At 40.5% G+C, this 21,192-nt stretch overlaps 2 protein-coding genes across 4 annotated transcripts in view; both read right to left on the bottom strand.

Annotated features, from left to right (window-relative positions):
• LOC110838714 (uncharacterized) overlaps positions 1-21,192 on the bottom strand; it is a 456,091-nt gene that overhangs the window by 331,668 nt on the left and 103,231 nt on the right. For all 3 annotated transcript variants that reach the window (XM_087341090.1, XM_087341092.1, XM_087341091.1), the window contains one exon: positions 11,279-11,343. The gene's annotated coding sequence lies outside the window, so the exon portion shown is untranslated. The remainder of the gene's footprint in view (positions 1-11,278; positions 11,344-21,192) is intronic.
• vvl (ventral veins lacking) lies at positions 357-6,311 on the bottom strand. Its single transcript, XM_022061685.2, has one exon. The coding sequence runs from the start codon at positions 6,006-6,008 to the stop codon at positions 4,611-4,613; it is 1,398 nt and encodes a 465-aa protein (XP_021917377.1). The 5' UTR covers positions 6,009-6,311; the 3' UTR covers positions 357-4,610.

The raw sequence follows: 21,192 nt of genomic DNA, 5'->3' as shown, positions 1-21,192 counted from the left end.
TATTTCTACATACAATACACGTGTTTCGGTTTATCAATTACATATGTAATATTTAATCGAATTTAATATTATAAATAATCACGGTTTTCAGGAATTATGTTAATAAAAAAATTTTGGAAAGCGTTTTAAAAACAGAATTTGAAATAAAAACTATTATTTACTTAATACTGAACGCCTGGCTCTATTTTGAGTTGAGATTGAAAATTCTATTTTCGTTTCATCATTTTAAAATGTCTGTCATCCACTTTAAGTGTTAAGTGTAACCGTCTGTAACCCCCACCAACTAAATACAGGGCCGGGCTGGGGTAGATTTATAGTCGGAATATGTAAAAATAAGCATGAAAAATTAGTCATGGTACTTTCATATGACAAAAGCACGTCATTTATTTATGTAGATGATTTGCTCTGAAACGTCAGTATACAACAAAGTAAGTGATTTACGTACAGAAGTCAAATATATAAACTATTCTTAACAGTTGAGATGCATTCTTATTCAGTTGTTTTTTAATTATTATTATTATTATTATTTTTCCATTTAAAAACAAACAAAACTCTATCAACAACTTGAAATAAAGATCACAATGTTCGGTGAGAATGGATGCCATATTTCAAATATCAGGTTTCTCAAATATTGTTAACACACGCAAACACACAGGCCTTTGTCTTCCACGTGTTGAGTGAGGAGACACAAATGCGAAGTTCATTACAATTATCTCTGACAACGGTTTCATCAATTTTGTTTCAAAAACAACTGCATTATTCTTCAAGTAAGTCATTAAAACGTAAATGAATCTGTAGTTCACAGAGGCTGCTATATAGTAACATTTCGAAATGGGAGTAATATATTTATTAATATTGTGGGTGTTGTAGACCAAATTAATTGTTGTTACCGACAATTAAGGATTCGGGGTACAGAAATATAATAGCCTATTAAGTTTAGGCGACCTGTCAAAATCACTCTGAGAATTAACACAAGCCATAAACTTCAACAAGACTAAATAAAGTTAAACAGTCCAGGAATTATGGGTAAATACCTCCGGAAAAGTTATTACATACAGAAACCCCAAAACAGTACACAAATTGTTTGTATGTGTGTAAAATAAATCAGAGAATATTTTTTTTAAAAAAAAATTAAAATTCTATCATCTTGTCATATTTACGTTAAGTCAATTATTTTAATCTTCGAGCGGGTTGTTAATTCGCGTTATGAAATTTCATAAACACTTAATGTATCTTAAAGACACGCAACAAATAATCCAAACAGAACTACATTAAAACATGACAAAACGTTACACGTGCTTTCGCATAAAATCCAGGTATTATTAATGTGTACTGTTTTCCATGACGTGAAATAGGTTTCGAAATTAATTTCAGTAGTTTAGGCTGTGACTGCTCGCGTCAACACATAATTCCCACTCAACTGATGTCCCGACAAGTCACCTGTCGGTCGCTAACCAGCCATTCCCTGCGAGAATGTTCGTATTTAACATAAAAACCGTGCCTTCTCAAACTCTTAACCGGGTGGACTTTGACACAATAAGAAATTTAAATTCGTATTATGTGGGCTCCTTTTTGGACCGCAAGTCCGTTGACACTGCTTTGAAATGTTTAAACTGGCCTGTGATTTAAAAACTGTTATTAGATATGAACGTAAATATATTCCGAATTATTTCGAAATCACGATAATCGTTTTAAATTCTATTTTAAAATTCGTAACCGCGTATAAGAGAATTTTAAACAGCCTACTCAGACGGTATTGTGCTTTCAATTGAATTGCTAATTTTGTGCAAGGTATAAATTTGGCTTTTGAAGCACTTTTAATACAAATTAAATTTATTATTATAATAATTTCTGGTCTACGTGTTAGGTTCTGATATTGATCGCCATTTATAAGCTCGTCTTCATAAAGGTATGAGAACTGCAAACCAATTCTGAATTATATTTTATTAACTTAAGTAATGTAAGATAAAGCCCACCAAAAATATTTCCGAAAGTATTTTCTGTCTTAAAAGAAATTAATCAGAGATTTATGACCTTAAAACTTCGAAGGGATCCAAACGCTTAAACAATAAGTCCGGTGTTATTCATGCGAATTTAGAGACTTTGCTTTATGTAGAAATAAAGATATTTATTACAAGTAAAAGTCACAGATTATTAATTAATGTTGGCACAGATATTTTTGTTCTAATTGTTCAGAACTTGTCTAGATTCCTTTGAAATGTTTTTTTTTCTTTCACTTCTTAAATCAACGTTCACAACATTAAATTATTACAAATACTGGCTCCATCTTTGAAAGTTCATTTTTAACAGGAAAAACATATTTCATTTTTCTAAAAGAATATAAAACTTTGGATTTGTTTAAACTATACAACAATTGAAATGGTTCCAACCTTTAAAAATAATCAGGATTTGGAGTGTTTTTCGATTTAAATTATTTTCACAACATTAAATGTCGTATTTTTTTTCAATTTTCAAATCGGTGCGAATAGTCAAGGATTTCGGGGCGTGAAACTATGAACAAGCCTGCTGTGGTTAAGTTAATATAATAGAGTAACGTAACAAATTTAGAATATGGCACAACTGTTTTATGAAAAACAAGTGCGTAATAATTCCGCCATAATCTACCAAAAGACATTACGACCAAAAAAAATGCCTTCAAGCCCAGTTATCTTCATACACAGTCTATTATCATCTATTGGCAAAATATTGGGTGAAGTCACTTGCAAGTCACTTCTCAAACATTAAAACATATTTGTGTACATATCCACGTAATGTTCTCTTTCAAATATTAATTCTGTTTCGTAAAAAATACTCTGAGTATTGTATTTATTAACTTCCTTAATTACGAAATGAAAAAAAAAACTGATTTTATGTGCAAAGAGGACACTATTTTAATACGTACGTATATATATATATATATATATTCTTTCTGAAAAATTGTTATATTGTTCCTTATTTCTTTATTTTGGTTCCATGTATTACTATGTCTTTTATTGTTGTTGTTGTTGTTTTTTTTTCCTGAAGAAGCACTAATAACAGCACACGAAACATTTCATTTAAATGAAACAGAATTTATCACTGGCTGCCTATCTCATAACTTTGTTTACCTTTAATCTGTGTTTCTTTTTAATTCACTGGATCCATCCTACCTTATTTTCTGCGGGGGGGTTGTACGGTGTTACCAACGTGATGGAGGGGTTGAGGCGTGGGGGATTGTTCTTTCGTTAGTGGCAACTTCCTCAGGAAGAGTTTGTTGTCGCTGAACGTCACATTCTCCCACGTCTGGGCTGCTGGTCAGTTGACGGTGCGATGGTGTACCAATTCCTCGGTTGCACGGAATGCCTTGGCCGGCAAGAACATACCTGCCAGTCCCCTTCATTTTCCTGACTTCACACTCTCAAACACTTTTCGTGAAGATGTTTCTTCAAAGTCACGCCAACTTCCAGAAAATTCCAATACATTCATTCTCTCTGAAATGTTTTTGATTCTTCCAAATTTGGAATTTACCTTACAGGAGATAATTCCTGAAAGCAAGAGTTCAAAAATTTCCATCCTCGTTAAATTTCAAGTCGTATCATACCGGTGTTTTTAACAGTAATCATAAACAAATTCACGCCTTAATCGCTGCCGGTACTTAAATTTTCAGAAAGACATTCTTTTCACACGCGTACAACGTAATATAATAAATATATACAAATTGGTTTCAATCAGTTCTTGTTGAATTATCGAACTTTGCATGAAATATACAACTGAAATCCCCCGGTAAGGAAAAATTTTCTTTTCTTGAATTACCATAAATTCAGATTAAGATAAAAAAAGTCTAGAACGTTTCTGTATTCTTCTATTTATTATACACTAATAACTATAATAATTGATACACAATCTTTGCTTCCTTTAAGCCTGGTTCTGTTACTACGAAGTGCCCTCGATCGATCACGAGTTTTACTGCTTATGTACAAATTTTTTTTAAGTTCGAACGCAACCACAATTGAATTGAAAACACTTTTATACAGACTGTACCTTCTGGGTTTTCTTTTCTTTTGTACAAACACTGTAGGAAGTTCCTCACCGCTGTTATGAATCAACCGCACATTACGATTATCAATATTTACAAATGTATAAAAATGTTCTCCACTGGCATTTGAACCTCAATTCACGTGGGCTTCAGAAATAATTGTTTGACAGAAACCATCATCAACAGTGAGTGAGTGAGTGTGTTTCTTGCGGTAACACTCAAATGATTCATCAGCAGAAAGGGAGATTCCAGAGGGAGGGGGGGGAAATATCTTTGCATAATTACGTACTTTGTAGTCGTTCAATGATGAATTCAAACATGGCCGCTGACTGCATAGTAATTAATTGATTAATTATGCAACACAAATCACAAAAGCTCATCGTCTTCATCTTCAATGTTTGTTTATGTAATTTTCTCGAGTTATTCCTGATCAGATGTGCACAGCGAGTATGAAATGGGGGCCTAACGTAATCGGAATATTTGATTTCTCGTCTATCCTGCTTTGACGTTGATGGTGAGGATTTCTTGGCATCGCGAGTGTTCTGAAGCTGTCAGTGGGGTTCAGTGATGAGGCCGAAAGCACTTACAGCAAATGCTAGTGAGCTGTTAGTGACTGGTGCGTAGGCATAGACTGGGGTGAGAGCATCGGTGGGCTGTGCGAATGTGAGTGTTGGCCCATCGGCGAACCGTGCATGTCCTGGTGATGGTAACCCTGGTGTAGCCCGTGTGGAGGTCCCCCTTGCAAACCCTGAGGTCCGCCTTCCATCATACCATCAGGGCCTCCGAGTGTATTTGGCGGCGTCATCCTCTTCTCTTTCTGTCGCCTGTTACAGAACCACACCCTGACGACCTCCTTCTCCAGCTGCAGACTGTCCGCTAACGCAGTGATTTCCTGAGCCGATGGCTTCGGTTGTTTGTGGAAATGTTGTTCCAGGGCGCCTTTAACCGAGACCTCAATGCTCGTTCTCTTTTTCCGTTTCCTGCCCTGAGCCGCTATCTTATCGATGCTTGTAGGTGACCCCGTCGTAGAATCGGCTTCTTCAAGCCACTTCTGAAGCAACGGCTTCAACTTGCACATGTTCTTGAAGCTCAGTTGCAACGCCTCGAACCTGCAGATCGTCGTCTGAGAGAAAACGTTCCCGTACAGTGTCCCGAGCGCTAAGCCGACGTCGGCTTGCGTGAACCCAAGCTTTATCCGACGTTGTTTGAATTGTTTGGCGAATGCTTCGAGGTCGTCGGACGTGGGGGTGTCTTCTTCGCCGCCAGACGGGTCTCTAGCGTCCGGATGCTGGTGAGGGTGTTGATGGTGCAAAGGGGACGGACTGTGGTTGATTTCCCTCAGCGAGTGGTGCAGCTGAGGACTCGCTTGGTGGTGATGATGGGCCAACATACCGTTCATCGCCGCCTGGTACGCCGCAGCGGAACTCGTGTGATGCTGCAGGGGAGATCCGGCCCCGCTGTTCGAAGACGTCGGGATGTAATGTCCTGTGGACACGACGGGAGCGTGCCAGGAATGTGGGGACGTCATCCCGCCGGCCTGCTGGTGAGGCGGAGGACCTCTCGGGTGGTGCATACCTGGAACGTCGCCGGTGGGATGAGGCGGTTTTATGTCCACTGCCGACGTTTGGTGGGGGTGGTGGTGATGTGTGTGGTGTGCATGCATTCCAGCCATGGAGGCGGTCCACGGATCTGCCCCCGAACTGGGCTGAAGACTGACCCATGGGTTATGTGTCGCAGACAGTGAGACCGGATGACCGTTTGGTGAAGGCGAAGAAGGAACTTGATGGTGATGGTGGTGGTGGTGATGATGCTGTCCGGGCGGCATATACTTCATCTCAGTGTTACTCGCATCGGCGGCAGACCTCGGCGAAGAAGTATGATAGCCGCCGACGCCCGCGTTCACAATGTTCATACCGACTACACTACCTGCAGAAGTTCCGTCTAACTCGGTAGAGATTCCCGTACTAACGGGCATGTAAGTCGTCGTAGCCATTTACCGCTACTCCCTAATAATAATAAAAGGAACACACACACATACACACACACACACACAGAGAGAGTAAAAAAAAAACCAACACTTTTCTAGGAGTTACCCCCTTTTTCCACAGGTCCACAAGGAGGGGGTGAGTACGCTCCTCGCGCGGGCGCCAGCCTGCTAAGACTTGTAAAAACACGGAGCACGCACGCACAGACACACACACAGGGACCGCGGAGCGAGCGAGACGGAGAATCCAGGCGCAAACTCATACGTTATGCATGCAGTACGACGCACTTCGGCTCTCGAACTGATGCCTTGTGCCTCGGCAGACCGGGGTCCTGTGTCCGCGCGCCCCTTCCCCCCGGACTCCACACCTCGTCCCGTCTCTCTCGCACCCGCGGGGACTCCCGTCTAACTCTCTCTCTCGGTTTCGCGCCCGACCAGAGGAGTCCCCACTTCGCCCGCACTCTCTCATCCCTTCCTCAGCGTTTCCGATTGGTGGAGTGAATATTTGAGTGGCAGTGGTTCTCACACCAGAAACCAAGTGACGTCACAGCGATAGTCTCAGCTGATTGGTAGCGGTAAGCCCCGCCTACTTTACCAGCTGGTATGGACGTTTTGGGAGGAATAGTGGCACAAATGTTGTGAACGCGGCGGAGGGAGGAGGGGTCGGAAAACGATGCTCTGAATCGGGCAGAGTGAGAACTAACACCAGTAGCTAGGCAACCGTGCATACGAGACGTATCACCGATGTTTGTTTATGTATGAAAATAACACAAATCATTTTAGCACCTGAGACCATGAACAGGTGTTTATTGGAAGCGAATTCTATGCGTCACGAAAACATTTGCCAAAGACAATTACGCTAAGAAACTCAAAATAAACCCATGTTTTGTAGATCCCTTGCCAAAAATAATAGCAGGTGTAAATTACTGATTTTAAATTTTAAAAGATTGAACGTTATCTGAGATCTATAATTTAAACCGGCAAATGTTTAAAGCTCTGAAGTACTGATCTCTTGAGTGTCAATAATTTGTTGACAAAGAGCGAAGGGAGGGTAAGAGGATTGGCAAAGGGTTTTTGTACCTACAATGCAAATCCCACGTGAAGAGACGAGTTTCGGAAAGAGTTTGCCTTCGAGTCCGCCCGTATTATGTCCGACACGACACGAACAAAGCTTACAAAGGCAGCCGACACAAGAAAGGTGTATATTTCTGACTTAACGTGGGTACAATTCTAAAAAAAATAATTAAAACTTACATGGACATACCAACGCAAGTCCTGGCAAACTCAAAAGGATTTGTGATGTTCTAATTAACTGACCAACAAAATCGCTAACTAACGAACCAACTCAATGAAACAAGAGTTCATTCCGAGAAGCTGACACAAGCTCATCCGCTCGAGAAACTCGAAGGTCCTGAGCCAGACGAATTCATTTCACTCACCTGCTATTTCTTTAAAAACCCATTTTAATATTATACTCTGATATAAGCGTACACTGTCCCAAAACAGTCCACTTCTTTTAGGTTTTTTCTATTAAAATTTCCCTCGCAGACAAAATACAAAATAAGATTGCCTCTGTTGTAACGGGACTTGTAAATTATGGTCTGAAATTTTCAACCCAAAACACGTCCTCTGTTTGTGTCGAATTTTGCCTTGAATGTCAACGTCTTATTTGAAAAGCTCTACCGTTATAATTGTCACCGTGCCCTTCAGCAGAGCTTTGGGACCTCGTAACCTCACATCACGCGTAATTATCTTCCTAGAAGAGTGAAATGTTTCGTCCCTTCTATAATAAACTACGTACTTTCGATTTACGATAATTACAATGCGAAATAAAATCCATGACTCTCTGGCCGTGTGATGTTACCGCAGATGACACCAACACCTCCCTTCGTCCAGAAATTCCCTCAGGAGAATGTTCTTCACCCTTCAAGCGACACACCTTTTGGAGGGTTAGGAGGAATTCCTGAACAAAGTAACAGGTAGTCATAATTTATCTACAGATGGCCGTCTTTCGGGTTGTCGCGTCGCGTAGTCTGGCAGCTACTGGCCTTGGTTTCACAGGAGTTTACAACAACCATCATCAGGGCGATGGTCCTGCGAAGCTCGTAGCTGTGAGAATCTAAATCGTACAATTACGCTGTACGTTTCTACATTTTGATCAGGCGAGAAGTGAATATATATTCTCCAAATCTGTTCCCGAATGCAGTAAAACTCTGTCAGGAGTAACCCAAGGTGGACCGACCGACTCTTAAAGTTTCCGTACAGTCGAAGTTCACCCTCGGCCCTGGCAAAAATTGAGGGGAGGGGTACGTTAGGGTATGTGGGCTGAGGGTGACAGACTGCGCTCAGGTGTTAGGGTGACTTGTTATTGTTAAGGGTAGCAAATATACAACACGTTTCGAAAACATAACCCCCCACGGCAGTCGATTTTCGTTTTAATGCAACGAAAAAGATTCTACTCATATTAGAAATGGACCAGAACCCGGTCCATATCTTCATCTTCGGCACTGAAATAACGCATTGGACCTCCCAATCATTCTACCAGACATTACTTAGACTATAATCATTTTAACGCAGGTGGGAAATTTTATGAAGACGATGCACCCCTAACGAATCATTTCTCAATGTTCGTGTCGCTACTAACTTACTGAGTGTAAACTATACATTCGACACACCTGAACAAGCACGAGATTCCTTGATTTTATAATTCACTGGCGAGTTCACAAAAGCCGTGTACTGGAAAAAAAAATTAAAATCCGTTCACAAATAACTTTTCTCTGTAATTTCCGTTTTAATATTATGATACCAACTATGGCCTATAGGCTTTCCGTCTGAGATTTTGCCAGCATCGCTAAATCAACTGGAAATAAATATGAGAACAAGGAAATAGAAAATACGCGCATAAATTATTCGAATGAGGCAGGTATAATGTTAATGTAATCGATATCAGCGAATTTTGGGTTTTCTGTTTTGTGAATATGCGGCAAACCTCGAGTACAGATTCGCAAACACATCTTAAAGCGGATGTCTTACGTCACAAAAGCAACTTAAAGCTGATATATTAAGTTACAAACACTGAAGACACAGAGGCAGGTAGGCTTTTGTGCTATCAAATTCGTGTCTTTTTGTCCACTCCGTATTCTTAAGGCCGGATACAACTGTACCAAGGGCAATTAAGGCTTTCCCCAGTCACTACTATTATATTTTTAAGTTATTTAGAAGTTAAATTTTAATAGCATTTAAATACAAATAAGAATATGTTAGTGTTTGAACTACGCGGAACGAAAGACTGTAAGATCAATTGCTATTAAGTTTCGTCTGTAAACTAAATAATTCGAGAAAAAAAAATCCCTTCGATTCTTTCCCACCAAACGTAAGGAAGACAAGCTATAAGTTTAAATCAACGATTTCTGTGTTATATAAGCGTATCACGTTTCGACCTGCGACAGGCTTAGAATATTTATTTTCAATTCGAACTCTGGCTAGATTAACAGTTCCTGTGACCTGATCATTCTCAGTTTTCCTCAGTACCTCCTTACACAAATAACGAGAAACACAACTTACGTTCAATTATGGAACGACCGAATTGATTTTAAATCTAAATAGTACACTAAAATGATATAGTGTCGTTAAACAGACTAATAAACATACGTAAATAACATATATTTAGCACAGAGATAAGAAAATTCACTTCAGTTCCTTGTTTTAAGCTCAAATTATTTATGTAGAAACACACTCAGGTATTTAAACCAAAAAATTCATCGTTATATATCAAATTCACTCTTTCGTAAGTACATCAGGTTGTACCCTCTCGCTTTACATTAATTCTAGCGTCAACTGGTCGATCATTGTCGACCCTGAAGATGGAAGCGATACGTTACATCGAAACGTCAGTAACCAACTACAACTCAGAAAATAAAAATCGATATCTTCGCCGACACAGATAATAATGTATAACACAACAACGTCTCGTTGTCATATTCGCCCCCGTCCTACCCCAGTCCAGTGATGAGGAATTTCTCGGGGGGGGGGGGGGGGGTCTCCTGTACTCTGCGAGATATATCGCCTTGGACCCAGTTTAATATGGGAGATTTCGATGGGCTAGACATGTAGCTGGAAGGGAAGACAATAGATACGTACAGAATCTCGGTGGTAAATTAATAATCGTAATACACAGGGCAATGGTCAACTTGCTAGCCTACGCGAATCCTTGCTGATACCTGACCAGTTTCAACCTAACCAAAAACACATGCGTTTTACCGAACGAATAGTAACTCGAACCAGATACGTAGGTCAGTGGTATGAGGCAGAGCTTCGGACGGGGGGGGTAGAATGAAAGGTCCCGGACAGGAGAAAAAGGTGGCCTACACCCCTGTCATAAACTGGCATCCGAGCTCCCCAGGATACATACGGTCCAGCGCTATTGTTCGCGAGTCTTACAGCCAGTCACAGGTAGGTAGGACCACAAGAACCCTTGAGCCCCCGGCAGGCAGCGAACTGAAACACGTCCTCCGTCTTCTTCCTTGGTTCTTATCCTCCACAAATTCTCTTCGTTTCTCTTCTCTCGTCTCTTCCGGTCTTTGTTCATTCATTTTCCAACTTTTATCCATATCCTCCCCCCCTTTCATCCTTCTTTCGTTCTTCATTTTCTACAATCTTTTTATTTTCTCTTTCTATACTCCCATCCCATCATTATTTCCCCTCCCACTTTTCCATATTATCTACCGCGTTTAATTATAAGCCTGTATTTAAACTTTAGCGAAAGTCTTAAACTGATAAGCTTCACGTTTCCTTAAACGTTAATCCAATTAAAATTCCTAAACATGATCGTCAATGTTGCATCAAAGTTCTTCTAACTCCATGACAACACGGTTCAGTTCCAGGCAGAAGAAACTAGGTTACCATTCGGTGGCCCGATACCTCCACGCCCCCATACATCTTCATGGCGAAATGCTTAATTAAGCACAGGGACAACTTCGAATTCTCTGCTTGTCAATAATTACGACAGTAAATCTGCAAAAGGCTGACAGAGTCTTACAAAGAGCACGTGGAAATTATTACACACTTCGTAGAATGAGCAAACGCTGTGTAACGGAGCCTCTCCGATATCCGCCCGTCATCATAACATCCTCAAAGTCTGTTCTTATCCTTTCAGACATCCGGTTGCAAAAGCCCGTGTCGATTTACCAAATGTCACTCTATTTCAGGCACTTACTGGAGGAAATTTAACTTTACATGAGTGGTATCTCTGATTTTATGGAAAATATTTAAAAACTCACCGCCGATTCTGTCAGCAACCACCACGATCTCCACGTTCCAATTTCTCACACGTCAGGTACGCCTCCTGGAACGACATTAACAGTAAACAATTATTATTATTATTATTATTATTTAGTGTTCTGTCTGACGACAGGTCCATATGAACAGGATCCTTCCATCCTTTTCTCGGACTGGGACCTGTTCATATACGTTCTTGGCAGATGATCCAAAAGTGGTTTGCCATTGCCTTCTTCTGTGTGTGAATGGAGTAATTGTTGGGATGCCACGGAGGAAAACTCCGTGTTGCCTAGACCACGGCCTTGCCCAACACAAGTTATAAATTCGGGCACCGCCGGGAATCGAACCCGAGACTCCAGGATTACAAGGCCAGCGTTCTAACCGCTAGACCACCGTGGCTATTTAGTAAACAATTACAGAAACATAATTAGCTCCCAATAGCACTTAATGCACCTCTTAGTGAATGTGAGCAATGTCACTTTAGTAACTAATTAATTATTTGTCTACTCGACCTATTATCATCCTTACAGTTAGTAGAACACGCCACCAAAGTTTGACCAGACATTTCAGGATCACCCTGTATATATATCGCTATTGAATCTTATAAAGCTTTCTTGATGTTAGCTCCCATATGGAGATGTGACACTAAAGGTGTGATATCACTTACGATAGATCTCCAGGAATTAATGTATAAAACGTCACGTGTCTAAGCAGACCTGTCCAAAAAAGGCGGACGGACATGACGGCACGTGTACAAAATGCTACCTCAAGCGGACCCAAACCTGCAGGTCACATTTAGACTTTCAAATGTCGAAAGCATCAGACGCAAACTACGAACACTTTATAGCAAATGCGACTGGCCGATACGAGTTAGTGTTAGACACGTGGGACCTACGTAACTACGTACATGCGGCTAACAGTTGCTATCCGAGCCAAAAAAAAATCTGCCTGTTAAAAAAAACTGTATGTTCATTACCGCCCTTACAAAAGCCCTTCTAAATCCTAGGTCATGTGTAACATTTCATATGTGAACGTGGATGATACTAACCACAATTTCGACACGAACTCGCCTGGGTTGAACCCAGGCCTAGGCGGTGAAAAGCCGGTGACTAACCACCTGAGCTATGGCAAGGCCGAGGGTCTCAATGCATACGAACACCAGTTTTGAAATAAGCGATACAATTTTTAGCCACACTGCTGAATTAATCACAAACGTGATACCTACTTCATGTTCCTTTCTGTAAATCTGGTCTTTGTCTCTTCAAATTAAAATATGACAGATAACAAAAAAATACATTCGAACGAAGGGGAGGTCACAGTTTAAATGTAAATGAAACTTCGGTGTCTCTATTCACCGTTGTTATTTTTGATTAAATGATGGCAGCACTATCGGTTATCGGTGTTTCGGTATACGAACTCCATTAACAGGTGACAGAATCATGTCCTCTGCGTTGCTTTATTGACAAATACTGGAAAATCGAATATCTTTCTGACGTAAATATTTTGTTTTAAAAATTAATTCAGAAGTCACATTTACCTCCTCCCTGACAAAACAGATGAAATTTCCGCTGGTAAATTAATTTTTATTTTATGTAACACACTTTTGCTTCCAGATAAGTGACAAGTGTGTGTGTGTGTTGATAGAACGTCAATTAATTACGAATTGATCAGCGTACAATATGAAATGATTACGGTACAATCCCCGAGTTTAACTCGGAGGCTTTAGCGGCACTAGGAGGGAATTATGGCCCCGTCATTGTGGACAACCTGAAATCGAACACAAATCACGTGTCATCCACAATATGTCGAGAAACCCCCGGCTGATACCGCCACGATTTGGGAGCAGAACAAGCGTTTTGATTAGAGTGACATATCATGAGATTATTTAACATCGTCGTACCTGACACCAACGTTCAGTCCCTTGTAAAGGAGCGCGTCCTCAGGATTCGAATGGAGAAGGCGGCCTCCAGCTATGGAGGGCAGCTGCGAGTGTACTGAATAAAAAGTCGAGGATAGATGATAAGGGGTAGTCCTCCTGCTTGGTTGTTAAATAGGCTTTACGAAACATCACACAGTCGACCTTGAAATTGGACAGATTATTCCCGGAGATGAAAAATTCCTACTAAATTTTACCTAGAAAATCCGATGAAGACAGGTGTAACTTAGTGAAGTAGGGGTGGATTGGATTAATCTGGCTGAGGATAGGGAAAGATGTCGGACGGTAATGACTTTCCATAAAAGAAATGCAATTTATTGCCTACCTTCCCAAGGACAAATTTTCTCGTTCAAGTGTTAAAAAGACTCCTGTATGGGAATTAACAAAAACTCAAAATAGATTTTTCTTTAAAAAAATGCATTTAACCTATAAGGGAACCTGTGATCTCTGAATTAAGACACTAACAGACTCAGACACCTCTAGGTTTGATCCTCGGCTAGATTTGTGTGCGGATTGCTCACTGACTGTAACAGTTACCCCTTTTATATTTTATTTATTTAGTGTTCTGTCTGACGACAGGTCCATATGAACAGGATCCTTCCATCCTTTTCTCGGACTGGGACCTCTTCATATACGTTCTTGGCAGATGATCCAGAAGTGGTTTGCCATTGCCTTCTTCTGTGTGTGAATGGAGTAATTGTTGGGATGCCACGGAGGAAAACTCCGTGTTGCCTAGACCACGGCCTTGCCCAACACAAGTTATAAATTCGGGCACCGCCGGGAATCGAACCCGAGACCCCCAGGATTACAAGGCCAGCGTTCTAACCGCTAGACCCCTACAAAAAAAAAATTAATACCAGCCCACTACCGCGTAATTTATCTTAGAGAAATTGCCAGTTATGATTTAGTTCACCTAAAGCAGGCAGTGAACAATATATTATAGACACGCCTTCAAGATATGGAATCTCCAGGGTAGAAATGAATATACAAACAAATTTTCCGACCAATCAAGATGCGTCCTGCGTCGACACAGCCAATGCATCTGACTCCTACGCTGTATACAACGTAATTTTAATAAACTCAGTCCTTTTATGTGAGGTTCGTCCCAGAAGCTGTCGTTTGTCAAGGCACGACAAAAAGAATTCCAGAACAAATCCAAACACGTGCAAATGTAAATCAGAAGCCAAGCTCAAACAAGGGTGTTCACACAGTTATCTGTTGTGCAAATGTTCCCGTACTGATGTTAATATGCAGACTGTTCCCGACACTCCCCCTCCCAAAAAAGTGGATCTACTTGGCTGTATTCGGGTTGCGTATCGTTGCGGGTTGCTGTGCGCTCCTACGACATTATCAATGTAAATTTGCATTAGTGGTGCATGTAGCATGTACTAAGAGACCGCGCTGATGTGGATGGAACTCGCCTGCTGTCGCTTGGGGGTTGCACAGGGAGATGAAGTGAACGCGAGGGGGTGAGTGTCTCACGCGGAGCGCTATTCACTTGTTTGTACTAGCTGCTATGATACGCGATCTTGTACCTTTGCGCCGGGCTCAAGACTTTACGTTTACTAAGGTTTAAGAATAATTAACTCGTGGAACAGAGCTGATAGTCGCTCAGCTGATGAATAAAATTATTCACTCGAATTTTTATTTTCATGTTTTCAGAGGAGTTCGGTTCCCTCCAGTGTCACTGATTTCCTTTAAAAAAAAAAGATCCCGCGTTACAAATTCCGAGACACTTCTTCATTTTTAGCAGAAGTAAAATGGACAGGAACGGAATCTAGATTAAATTTCACAGGTTTAAAATGTTTTTAAGTTTTGTCACCTCGGGAAGCCGATATGGCCTCAGGGTTAGATTTCTGACGGGGATACAGAATTTCGAGTCCACCCAGCCTCCTACACGTCGGAGGATGAGAATGCATGGAGTCTCATCTCCGTTCCACCATACTTTTACGTGACGAGGTGCTTAAGGAGACGTGAGTAATTTACCTGTAACAGATTCTAAAATAACCACCTTCTTTGTCCGGAAAATACCCTAAGCGACATAATTCTTCCAACGAAATGTGTGTGTCTGTCCGTTGTCATGGTTACGGCCAGCGATTGAGTTAGTACACTAACTAAATGCACCTTAAAATGCTGTCAATTTACGACGATTTTAATGCTACAGGTTTTCAAACATTTTTACTTCATTTGATACAGAAAACTGAAGCAAAGGTCAAAATTTGCAAGTAAAATTTTTTAATGCAAATAGAAATATCTTGCCCCCCCCCCCCCCTCCCAAAAAAAATGTAGTTTTCTTAGAGTACAAATATGTCCGCCGTCCGCATGGACAAAATCCGTTATTCCAAGAGTTAGTACTTCTTCAGACACTCGACAGATGACAGCACTATGCAAGGTTACGTTCGAAAGGATGAAAGTCCCCTCTCATCCCCCACTACGTTTATCGGGAGACCACAGAATCAATGTTTGCCTGTTATCGGATCAATAAAATACAGAAACTGTAAAACATCTTGACTAGGGTTATAAACAAAACGAAACAAATTTTATACACTGACAAGCGGAGAGGGAGACTCTAGGGGAGGGGAGGGGGGGAGGCCTTAACCTTGATTTTTTTTTTCTTCAAAAAGTTAAAAGAAACGAAATGTTAAGTATTCCAAATACAGCCTTACCGACGTTGACAGATTTCGAAACTGATTTTAACAAATGACGATCGGTCTTCATCAATTGATGCTCTTAGATTTCCATTAAAAAGGTTACCCAAGGTCAAGATCTATGTAAATGTTTCCGATTGCTGACGTAAAAATACGCTCCGTCTCTTGTACCAAGGGAAGACCACGGACTCGGGGTGCTTAGCGAAAACCGCGTAATGATGTGTTTTCCTCACCGATCACTGAGGCGATCTAACTAATCAGGACGAGATGGGGGTCGCATGCGAAATAACAAATGCACACGTAATTTTAATTGGGCAACCTGAAGGTAAGAAAGTACTTGAAAAACCTAGGTACAGATTTCAGGATAACATGAAACGAATCTCAAAAAAAAACAGCGTGTTAAGATATTGAGTGGATTCATCTGGCTCAAGATAAAGGCATAAAGCGAGGTCTTCCGAACACGGCAATGAACCTTGGGTCTTCATAAAAGGCAGGATAATTTCTTGGCCAGCTAAGCAACAGTAACAGAACTCATTAATTTCATTATCACTTTATCTTTAAGTACATTAGATTCACTTTTATCTCTTTTGTAGGTAAAGGACCACGCCTACCACCCGTACAAAACAAGATAAAATAATCTGTACATAAGTATTCATTACATGTAAATGTTTAAATAGCGTATTTTAAAATCTAAGATGCAAAGAACATTTAAACATGTATTTGTCAGCGTATGAATGAAATTGTTTTGAAAAAAAGAACGCGTAGTTTATTAGCCTAAGAAAGAAGAAGAAGAAGAAGAAGAAGAAGGATTTCTTCCCGCCTAAGAAGGCAAATTCCAATTTCCACTGCGGGCCCTCTGTTAGAATGCAATTTCTCGGGACAAACCACACACAGACCGAGGGAGCGACGAGCAGCTAAAGGCTAAACACGGAAGCCGGCCGACTTCAGCGTGCTCATGGTTTGCTAAGTAATTTCAAACCGAGATGTCCTGTGGTAGCTCCAACTTGTAATTCTAGTTAACACATCTTTCGTCCGTGTGGTTCGTTTTCAAAAACATTTGCTCCTGCAGTAGTGAAGGAGCCTTACAGCACTCCAATGTGCCATACTAGGGTGTTAACCCAGGGGTACTCTCACCCTCCGGTCGTGCGGGGCGCTTTAAATGGGAACAGCTTAAAGACGTGTTCAGATTAGATCAAACAACATGTAAAATTTGTAATGTTAATAAAATACAAACATCCCACAAAAAAATCTTCAGTCGACAGTGAAACAGAGGACAATAATAAAATCTCGAAATTAATCTTACAGCTGAAGAGGAGTTAAAACGATAATATAACCTAACCTAACCCAACCTATATTAACTTAACCTAACCTAACCCAACCTGTCTTAACTTAACGTAACCTAACATAACCTAACGTAACCTAACCTAACCCAAACTAACCTAACCCAACCTATCTTAACTTAAGGTAACCTAACCTAACCCAACCTGTCTTAACTTAACGTAACCTAACATAACGTAACGTAACCTAACCTAACCCAAACTAACCTAACCCAACCTATCTTAACTTAACGTAATCTAACATAACCTAACGTAACCTAAACTAACCCAAACTAACCTAACCCAACCTATCTTAACTTAACTTAACCTAACCCAACCTATCTTAACTTAACCTAACCTAACGTAACCTATCTTAACTTAACCTAACCTGACGTAACCTAACCTAACCAAACCTGTCTTAACTTAACGTAACCTAACATAACCTAACGTAACATAACTCAATATGGGATTCGTAGACAACGTATTTTCAAACATACGTATAGCTAAAAAGGGGGAAATAATAACTTCACTTTACGCATCGTAAGCACTCAGCTGTTCTGCGGATTACCTTGTTAAAGTGTACAAACATGTTTGATCACATACTTTAACTGCATAGTTCAGTCTATAATTGATGTAAATAGGTGTTCTATGAAGTAAAGTATACTTCAACGATAATTAACATCCGTTAAGTTTTGAACACAATACCAGCAACGTTTAACTGCCTGAGCTATAGTTCGCAGTTACCAATGTCCGAACTGACGTCATCAAATTCCCGTATGTGACGACAAACGTAAAGGTTGATCAGAATCAAATTAAGTATTTTGTACACATGCTGACGTCAATAATATGTGAGTATAATGACAGCCTCAGAGTAATGCATGGTAATTACATACAAAGATGAACTTACGTGTGTCATTGAATAGCAAGACATCAGTCTTCCTGTACCTTACAAGAAGAACGCTCAAGTTACTCGTGCATGTTAGCGGATTTTAAAATTGCACCCAATAACTAATGCGCCAATATTATCGGTATTAAATCGGCCTACATAAATTTAACACGTGTTTATGAATAGACTACACCAACATCGGAACAAAGCTTCAGAAGGGGTCAGTGCGGAAGACAAGAGAAATGCATACAGTATCGTGTTAGGGAAATCTAAGGGAAGGAGCACACTTGGAAGACCTAGAAGTAGATGACATGGCAACATTAACATTAAGGAAATATCCGAATGTATAAATTCACCTCGTTCCGGACAGGGACCAATGTCACGGTTTTGTGAACACGGTAATGAAGATTCGAGATTTTTAAGGCATCAGGCCTATAATTATTTAGGTAATTATTTTCGAGAGTATCGGTCGATAACAGAGACCGTGTTATACCGAATCCGATAAGCGATCTCGCGTTTCTCCGAATTACTACCTCGCCCAATGTTTCTTCTATTGACAGTAGGGCCCCACGAGCCGAAAACTTCTCCGATAAAGTTACGAAACTACGTTTTGAAGTCATGTTAACGTCTTAGCTAATCTACGAGTGGCTAACCACTGGTTTTAAGGCGAAGAGGCCGCAGAACCTTCAGGAGACCTCATCCATCACGGTTTGTCGTGCTAAATATGATGATTGACCCTCTGTTGAATTAAACGTCTTTACTTAGATAAGTGACAGCAATCCCTAGAGACCGCGAGATCTAACTTCTGTTTGGCGTGTAGCTGAGAAGGGTTTCATTATTCAGCGTTAAAGTGCGATATTCAAATAAGACTAGTGGTTGCAACTCTCGCATCTTATTTTGTGGATCTGCTTCTCCCGGAAGATGTCCTGTGCCTGCTTGTCATTCATTACCGTCGTGGAGTGTCGGTAATAAAGTATCAAAAACACTGCAGTCGATACAGTGTTGTTACATAACCAAGTCAATACCTCCGCGTTTTGAATACAGAGCCAACTTTGCTCATAATTCCTTGCTACCTCGTCCAGCGTACAAAACGTTAAATCAATCAGTGTTTCCTACAGGAATGAGTGAAATTACTTATGAAAACTCAACTTTTGTGCTATATTTTCGTAAATATGCTGGACGCTAAGAATTGTCCTCACAAATAGCATTCACACACATGTAAGTATTCAAGAAAAGTTGTCTAACGTCTCTCTCTCCAAGAGTGTTAATCACGCCAAAAGAACTGTTTTCGTTTAGAAGTGTTTAGCGTCGTCTGCATACACTGTGGTCCCAGTGCTAACATCCGCTGGCTGCTAATATTACCATAATGCGGAGGAAAATGAACCGATAAACACATTCCTTTACCACTTCCACGGTCAAACACACCTGAGCACATTGCGCGTCAGACGCTATCAAAAGTCTATGCAAATCGGAGACGCGGATTCAATGCACTTCCGTCTTCATAGCTACTGGTAGAGAAGTTACCGTCGCTATTCGCTACGTGGGATAGCAGCGCTCTGCCTTACCTGACACAAGAAATGATAACGTCTTTGCTGCCCCACAAATTGACCACTGTCCATCATTCCGGTTATCAAAGACGATTAAGGAGATCTAACACTATCATCCTAAAAGTACTGTTAACATCAGATTCAAAATGACCATCCTCCGGTGATGTAACGTCAGCCGGCACAAGCTACCACTCATCACTAAAAAGAAGCTGCTGTTTGTTCTTTAAATGGCATTACGAGACGAAATTACAAACCATCCCAACGCGTATCGGAATCCTATGTTTATGTGCCGGGAAGTTAAACTGCGTTTATAAAATCATTCTTGAATATCACTTATCTTAAAAGGGCTCTGTACGGTGAGAAAATCTATTTTTTGAACGTAGTATCTAAGATTCAGAGGTATAAGAGGTGGGCTAACGTTAATGGTAATTACAAGAACCACATTCCTTAACAATCAGTCACACTTTAATTTGTCCACAGTATATTTATTATGGGTTTCGTAAGATTCTCACTGTAAACAGCGATTATTTCCTTAAACAGCGTTAACCAGTCGATCTTTGTAATGGTGAAGTGTAGTGTTTTCTTTGCGGTACGGACTGAATTCTTTAATATTAATCAGACGAACTATGATTCTCAGTGTAAACAGCGATTATTTCCTTAAACAGCGTTAACCAGTCGATCTTTGTAATGGTGAAGTGTAGTGTTTTCTTTGCGGTACGGACTGAATTCTTTAATATTAATCAGACGAACTATGATTCTCAGTGTAAACAGCGATTATTTCCTTAAACAGCGTTAACAAGTTGATCTTTGTAATGGTGAGGTGTGGTGTTTTCTTCGCGGTACGGACTGAGTTCGTAAGTACAATTGTCCAAATTAGAGCTAATGATTACCGCTGGATATTAAATATTTGAACACGTGACTGGATCGGCAAATTATATCACAACTTGCGTCTTCGACACGATAAAATGTTTCTCATATTTTCGACGTTTCTGCTATTCCACGACACAGTATGACTACATTGTTTACCTTACTATTACATTTCGGACTTGCATTGTCTTCTTTTACAATTCTCTGTCTTTCATCACGCATATTGCACGTTGAAACAGCTGTACATTCACTTGTGAGCTGGACAAGTATGGCTAATAGCACAGAGTTTACACCTGAACAGGGGCCGAGTATCTTTCAAGGTCATCGGTTTCCTCCAAAACTCTTTCTTTCTTTTTGAACATGGTGGTTAAGTCTGTGCCCCCAGGACACATGCTACCTACATTATAAACCCCTGTAAAGCGAAAGATACGCTTTAAAGTTTCAAACCCACTAATTACTAAAGAGCGGAGTAGGTGGGAGGTTCAATTACCATTGTTGTGACTCTCGCTGCAAGCATTTTCTTAACATACCCCTGAATTTGACACGTTCCTTTTCTACATAAACATCCCCTCGTGATGGGGGTAGTCCAGTCTGTTCTGAAATAAAATTTCCAAGTTCAAGCCATACCAGAAAACCTGTGAGAGGCTTGAAACACAGCGCACGTCGTGTGAAGAGAAGTTAAAATTACACGTGATGGAAAAAAACCAAACTTGGAA

Source organism: Zootermopsis nevadensis, unplaced genomic scaffold, assembly GCF_977971745.1.
Source record: "Zootermopsis nevadensis isolate Lab colony 2312 unplaced genomic scaffold, Znev_1.0 Znev_ptg000061l, whole genome shotgun sequence".
Taxonomy (NCBI): domain Eukaryota; kingdom Metazoa; phylum Arthropoda; class Insecta; order Blattodea; family Termopsidae; genus Zootermopsis; species Zootermopsis nevadensis.
The sequence above is the reverse complement of the archived record's forward strand: the minus strand, read 5'-3'. Positions and strand labels throughout refer to the sequence as shown.